A 7,619-nucleotide genomic window follows, 5' to 3' on the forward strand; every position below is an offset into this window, starting at 1 on the left:
GGGCCTATCTGCACTGGTGAATTAGTAAATCATATGCCTACAACAACTTCCCGTAGAAACGATGATGATGATGATATACAACCCCAGGGGCCTAATGAATATGGATATGGTGATCAACTTCCTCAACAGATGGCGAAGCCATTGCAAAATATTGAATCAGGATATGTTGGATGTGATGATGAGAAGATGAACGATATGACAACACAACCCCAGTGGCCTAACTATAATAGTATTCAGTCATTGCTATTAGGAGACTATAATGATCCATCAACATTGACTAATGAGATGATGAACATCACTGCAACTCAATATACTTCTGTTGATGATTTTTTAATCAGCGGCCAAAGCTTCTCGTCGTTACTGGGATGATCTAATTTGTATGCAGTTGATGCTAGAAAATATACATAGTTTTGATTTATGTGTAATGTATATAATGAGAGAACTAAACTCTCAACTTTCATTCCTCTCTTTATTCAAAAGAAAAAGATTTTGATGTATACTAATTCCTTATGTTTTGGCTTCTCTTTTTGATTGATTTAAACTTCTTCCCTCTCTGTTTATATATGTAAAATAGGCTAAGAGTTATATGCAACCTGAGGCAATTACAACGTCATACCTCATATAATTCCACAAGTAGGGTCCAGGGATGATTGAGTATATACAGACGTTAACAAATAAAGAATTTGAATCTGAAATGTTTGTATCATTAAATAACTGGTATCCATAACTGAACAGTTGAAGCATACGATGCCAACCTATATACAACCACAATAATCACCTTTTCTATCCTTCACCATATTTCCTCGGATCGTCCAAACGAAAAACAAAAAGAAAATAACACAACATGATTACAACTCAAAGAACACATGAATGTTCTAGTCCCCAAGTTAATTGATCCACCCCCAGAAGAGAAATTACAGAGACGAAATAAAAAAATGGCAGATTGAAAGGTGAACAGGAAAGAAGGGACGAATTTAGAAAGCCAAAAGCTTTACTTAACTAGCTTTGTAAGGATCCATCCTTCATCAGTTTCAAACTGAGACTATTATATCGTTCACGTGAATACTGTCTTGACGCCTTCCTCCAATCTGTTCCAGCCTTCATCATAGTAGAGAATTCATCGTAACTTATCCGTCCATCCTGAAAGAGAATGAAACGTAAGCATATAATCAATGCATGACAACGTCGTTTTCTTTTTCCCAATCCCAGGTTCATAGAATCAACGGGATAAGAATAATACACAAGGAACCAGATCATATAACACACAGAATATAAAATATATTACTGACCTTGTCAGTGTCTACATCTTGCATAATAGCATTAATAACTTCTTCGCTGTTGGTTTCAATCTCGTCATCTAAGGCTTCCCTTAATTCCTCAATCTCTATATATCCATTTTGATTCCTATCAAAAAAATCAAACGCCTTCTTCAGGTGCTCCTCATTTGCCATCTTTCTTAGATGGACTGAAATTGCTACAAACTCCCCGTAGTCCAAAAATCCATCTTTATCGACATCACCCTGTGAAATATCACTGATTAGTTTCCTTTGTTCCTCCCAAGTAACATTATAATGCCATGGCTAGTATTCTAATGTAGTTATACAAGTCATTTTTTAGCTAAGATCCAGATGCCTGGCAATGGGGCATGGAGGGGGAAGTTATCAATAATCGAAGGAATATGCCATTTAACAACTTTGACTGGGTGCGGGGAGCTAACAGCAGCAGTAGAATATTGATTTATTTTGTCTATTTTATTGTTTTGAGATGGTTCAAGCATTCAACTAGGTAGTATAAGAGGACCACAAGTCAAATACAACACACAGAATTCGATACTTACAACATCCATAAGAATTTGTACATCAGATTCGGGAATTTGATGGCCAAGTTTCTGCAACCCAACTCTCAACTCGTTAACGTCAATCTTCCCTTTGTTACCTATATCCATCAATTGGAATCCCTCCTTTATTCCAGCCACTTCGTCCACTGTCAAATGCTCAGCAATCACCTGTGAGGTAGAAAGGCAATTAATTGAAGAAAATTCAACCCAAGACTAGTAGCTGTTATGAGAAAAACATTCACAGTAAAGAAAAGAAGAAACATCATTCTCAGAGTTGGAATCGCACCCTTAAAGCTCTTTTCTTTAGCTTGTTCATCATAGAGAATTGCTTGAGCCTTGCTTTCACTGTTTCACCCAAAGAAACATTTGGAGCCTTCTTTGCATTTTGTATCCAGGGATGATCTATAAGCAGTCAGAGCAGAAACGTTAAGCTTTGACAAGGAATAATGAATTTTCACATGGCTTACGAAGTAAATGAAAAAAACTCTTTTAGCCAGTGCTTTTACCTAGAACTTCTTGAGCAGTAAGCCTCTTGCTAGGATCAGGGTTAAGCATCTTCTTCACAAGGTCTTTTGCATTGTCAGAGACCTTAGGCCAAGGGTCCCTTTTAAAATTTACAGCAGAACGAATGATCGCTTGAGCAACTCCTTGTTCAGTTTCTGCAATGATAGAATTTTTTTTAATATAAGCACCATGCTGACCATAACAAAAACCAGTGCTAGTATTTAACAGTTGATTGATAAAATAATATAACAGCTTCTTCCTTCCGACAGTTATTCTGGAGTATAAACTAAAAGAGAGTAAAATTGACTTGCCAATCTGTTTGCTCGGAAACAGATTATTAGGAGCACCAATTAAGATACCAAAAGAAACTTCCATAAAAATTTCTTTTACCAGCAATGCTTATTTGAGAATGCTATAAGATGGAGCAGGCTATTTTGGAAGTTCAGAGTATCAATTTCGAGGGCAAGGATCAATATGGACAAATTAGAGCAAGTCGAGATGCATTTACTCGAGTCATTGTCAATTTGTAAATACCATGTATCCTGGTCTAATTTTTTTAAAAAGAATCGCAATACACAAAAATAATACTCCATATAATCATCACTACTAATAGTTGTCTCTTTTACTATAAGATTATCATTTTTTGACAACTGCTCCTCAGAGCCAAGATTGTAGGTGCGCAAGAATTACTTCCCTTGATAAATATTATAAGCAACAAGAGAATATGGATAAAGAGTTTGCATCACCAAATAGTCTGGTGAAGTAGCAACATGCAAGATATTTGTAATGTGAATCACCAATAACTAGCCCTTCAAGGGCAAGGACACTAACCTGCCCAAAATGGTGGAACACCACATAGCAAGATGTAGAGAATTACTCCAGCACTCCACACATCTACTTCTGGACCATAGTCTCTCTTCAGCACCTCGGGCGCCATGTAGTACGGACTTCCCACAATTTCGTTAAATCTCTCACCTGTAAAACCAATATGACAAGCTAAACGGTGAATATAACGTTCAAGTATTCAAAAGCAGCAAGATACAAAAATATTAGGAAATTTACCAGGCTTAAAGAATACTGAGAGACCAAAATCAATTGCCTTCAATGGTGCTGTCTCTTTCTTGTTTTCAAACAAGAAATTTTCAGGTTTGAGGTCACGATGCATAACTCCATGCTTATGGCACATCTGTAACCCAAACAAAAAGAGAAGTAATTAAATATCAAATAACCAACCAGCCATAATTGGAAATTATTTAAACATATGTGAATTTTGCATCTTGTCAATCAGTTAATATCTTTCCTTTTAAAGGTCTCAGATAGTTGATCTCAGCTTATTGAAAAATGACAAAATCTCCGAGACAAATGGTGCAAAGAGAACATACACCAATCACTCCACAATGTCGTTTTCCCCAATGTTGAATTGGACTACTTAGCGTGTCACGCCATCCAACTGACTGGGAAACGATAAGTTTAGAGCTTACTTGGTATCAGACCAAAAAGATCTATGAGAAAATGTCCATGCAATCTCACTCCTTTATTAGTTTAACAAATCCTAATTGCCAACAAGCTAGTTCCCTTTATAGAAAGCTGATCTACTTAGCATGACAACGGCATTCTCATTCCTCTACGTTATTCAACACATTCTTATATCACTAGCACCCTAAAGCATATTAAACAAGCATGGCAATTCATTAGGCTGTTGTGACAATTCTCCCATTCTACTTACTAACATAAATTTCAAATCTAAATAACGCAATTAAGAGTAGATCATTAAATAACTAAGGATTAACACAGCATTAAAAACAAGTCTTCACCTGAATCACTTCAACAATTGTGCGAGTCACAGCAGCTGCTGCCCTCTCAGTATAATGCCCCCTCGCAACGATCCTGTCAAATAGCTCACCACCCTCACACAACTCCATAACTATATGCACTGCATTATCATCCTCATAAGTATCCTTTAAGGTGACAATATTAGAATGCTTAGGCAAATGCTTCATGATCTCAACTTCTCGCCTTACATCCTCGATATCCACTCGAGTCCTTAGTTTCTTCTTCGATATTGATTTACAAGCATACACATCTCCACTTACTTTGTCAGTAGACAAATATGTAACCCCAAATTCACCTCGACCAAGCTCACGCCCTAACTCATACGTTGCCTCAATATCAGTACCAGTTGGATTATCCAACACATAGGACTTATGTCCATTCCCATGAGCATAATCAACAGAAAATGGGTTTGGCTTATTCTTCCCCCTTTTCTTCTCCTCTGTTTCTGAAGTTTTTGGTACTGCACAACAATTACCCATTGAACCAGATCCTCAAAACCCAAGTTCTTCAAAACTTTCAGCTAAAAGGGTCTCAAGATCTTAACTTCCCCACCAAACTAACACAACAAAAAGCTTCAATTCTCACCTAAAACTAAAAGGGTCTCAAAATCTTAGCTTTCCCTACCAAATCAACACACAAAAATCTCAACTTTCACTAGTCAAACTTCAACCAAGATCCAATTTTTATAAATGATTTACCCAGAAATCAAGAAAACAAGCAAGTGGGTTCCCTTAAATCCTTGAAAACTCCAATACCACCTAACAAAAATCTCAGATCTCACAAAACCCAATTCAATTTTGAAGCTTTCGAGCTAAAAAGAACAATAAACCCTGAGATTTTTACAAAAGGGTAAGCTAAAGAAATGGAAATTGAAGTGTTTATAGATGAAAAAACAAGATCTGAACAGAAATTTAACGCGTGAAGAAACCCAATTTATATAAACAAGAGAAGAGAAGAGAAGCAAAGGTCAAAATTGGGTTCATGGAAACTTCCCTACTATGCACATTACTCTTGTGAATGTGTGTATTATTTTGACCTTTTCTAAATTGTCCAAAATAAAGAACCCACTTTGGAATAAACAAAATGGGATTTTAAAAATATATTTTTCATATTATAAAAATGTCATCTTTTGTAACAAATGCATATTGGTGAAAAAGTATTGGCTAGGGAATTAATAATTTGCTTACAAAAAGTTGGTCCATCTCATCTCTTTTGTCATCACCAAGAGTCCTACTCCTACCCCACCCCCACCCCTTCCCCTTCCCCTCCCTCCAATAATGTTTGATTTCTTATATGTCGCTCGGTAGCTGGTTTGGAGGTGAGTTGTTCGAGCATTAAATTATGTATAAGTTACATTATATTTGGTAGTTGATTGAGAGGTAAAATGATTCATGTATAAAATTAATATGTATTTGATTTCCAATCTGTATAACTAATACAAATATAAATTATGAGAGAATTTATATATTATTTATGCAGAATATATGACATTACTGTGATAACTAATGCATGCATTATTAGTATCTGCATAACTCTAATCAACTACCAATTGACTCCTAGAGATTTATTTGGTTGGTGATTAAGTTATTCCGAGATTATCTAATCAACAAATTCTTATTGCAAATTGTTTGGTTCATTAGACTAAAAATGAGATATACGAAATGTATGCATTTATTCAATTTAAACTAGACAAAGTGATATTTTTTATTTTACTTTGGCTTTCTTAAAGTGTGAGAAGAGTTTTGAAGAAGGACAAATATATCATTTTCGTATTTAATTTTGAGATTGTTATTCTAGAGTATATGATAAAAATAATGTCACGATTGTGGTATATTGTTTTAAAATTGATAAACCTAGAATCTAATGTTCAGCAAAATGTGAGATAAAATAATCTTGAGTTTAATTTCTCAAATAATAATTCCTTAATCCTCCAATCAAACTATGCCTTAGCTAAATTCTCATATATTTTTTTCATAATTTAATTTCTTTGTAAAGTGTGGGTTTTGTTGTGGTTATACTTGTACAAAATTGTAGCATTTTATTGTTTCTCTCCATCTAAAAGTCATATCCTTTGGTTGAAAAAAAATGTGAAAAGAAGAACTTAAAATGGAAGTTCTAATTTCAACGAAGAATTAAATTCAAGATATAGATTATGAATTTAACAAATGCATGTTGACAATTATATCTATTTCTAGAACATACTATAAAGTTTCCTATTATTCTTATTATTAATAGTAATAGTAAAGTATGTTGCCTTTTTTGTGAAAAAAAATATTCACTTTTATATTATTCCTCCATTAGATGGCATTATAGGGTCTTTGTTGTTTCCAAATTATTATTATTTTTGCTTCTATTTTTGGTGTAAATGTAAAAAACATGTTAAAACCAATGCAACATATGCATTATTTTATTATATCAAAAAGCTGTTTTTGTCTTTTTTTATTTACATACTTTAGTGATCATAATTTTGAAAATGTTTACTCATGGGATTAAACCATAATATTACTTACATCCTTTGGAGAAGGAAATTAAAGATGTTTTTTTCTTAATTCTTTAGACTTCATTGTAGTTGGTACCCCTTTTTAAGTATAAGAATATAAATCTTTTTCCATAGATAATTTTCACCCATTTTCTAAAAATTATTCGAACATAGAATCATTATAATTTTTCAAAATTTGAAAAACTGTAGAAATTGCTCTATCTATTTCATTTTATAAAGTTATAATTGATTCAACACATTAAAAAAAAAAACTTACCGCACACTATAAATATTTTTAAAAGTTGTGATTTTATATCGGTACATATGTCTATTATAATAAAAGTATGTTTTATAAAGATAAAATGAAAAAAGTCAGGGTTAAATTATTTTTAAATATATAAATAATTATACTTTTATGATTGTTATTTTAAAAGTGAAAGGGTACTTTAGTCATTTTCTTTCGATTGCTGTAGGTTGTATTGAATTGGTCTAACTTGGGGGATTTGACTTTGGATACGTTTTCAATTATATATGATTGCGAAATATTAAATAAAAAAATAATACACACAATCATAAATATACAACAAAAAGTGATATTTTGCTGACTCTAGTAGTCCACATGAATTGGACTATAAATAGTTTTACTATTTTTTATTTTTTAAAAATAAATAAAATTGCAGCATTAAGCCAAACTTTGTATTGATTATTTCATATTTTAAATTCACGAAAAGTCATTCATTATTAATTATTACGTTATTTGCAAATCTATCATTACTATTCCAATTAGTTGAGTCTTGAGTGTTGATGAAGTGAAGTATTTAAAGAGAGAGAGGGAATAGTTTAGATTAATATTATTATAATTAAGGTTATTAAATATCAATCTTTCCTAAGAGTTTACGTAATATAATTAAAGTATGATACCATACCATAACTTATTTATAATATATATATATATATATATATATA

The 7,619-nt window shown here is 32.9% G+C and overlaps 1 protein-coding gene across 1 annotated transcript; it reads right to left on the bottom strand.

Annotated features, from left to right (window-relative positions):
• Window positions 1-682: 682 nt before the first annotated feature.
• LOC102585161 (calcium-dependent protein kinase 32-like) lies at window positions 683-5,249 on the bottom strand. The gene is made up of 8 exons (XM_006351162.2): window positions 4,156-5,249; window positions 3,404-3,527; window positions 3,173-3,316; window positions 2,344-2,496; window positions 2,124-2,239; window positions 1,838-2,005; window positions 1,290-1,520; window positions 683-1,140 (listed from the first exon to the last, which is right to left on the bottom strand). The coding sequence occupies exons 1-8, from the start codon at window positions 4,651-4,653 to the stop codon at window positions 1,000-1,002; spliced, it is 1,575 nt and encodes a 524-aa protein (XP_006351224.1). The 5' UTR covers window positions 4,654-5,249; the 3' UTR covers window positions 683-999.
• Window positions 5,250-7,619: the final 2,370 nt, after the last annotated feature.

The sequence above is a fragment of the Solanum tuberosum genome, unplaced genomic scaffold, assembly GCF_000226075.1.
Source record: "Solanum tuberosum cultivar DM 1-3 516 R44 unplaced genomic scaffold, SolTub_3.0 scf00129, whole genome shotgun sequence".
NCBI lineage: Eukaryota > Viridiplantae > Streptophyta > Magnoliopsida > Solanales > Solanaceae > Solanum > Solanum tuberosum.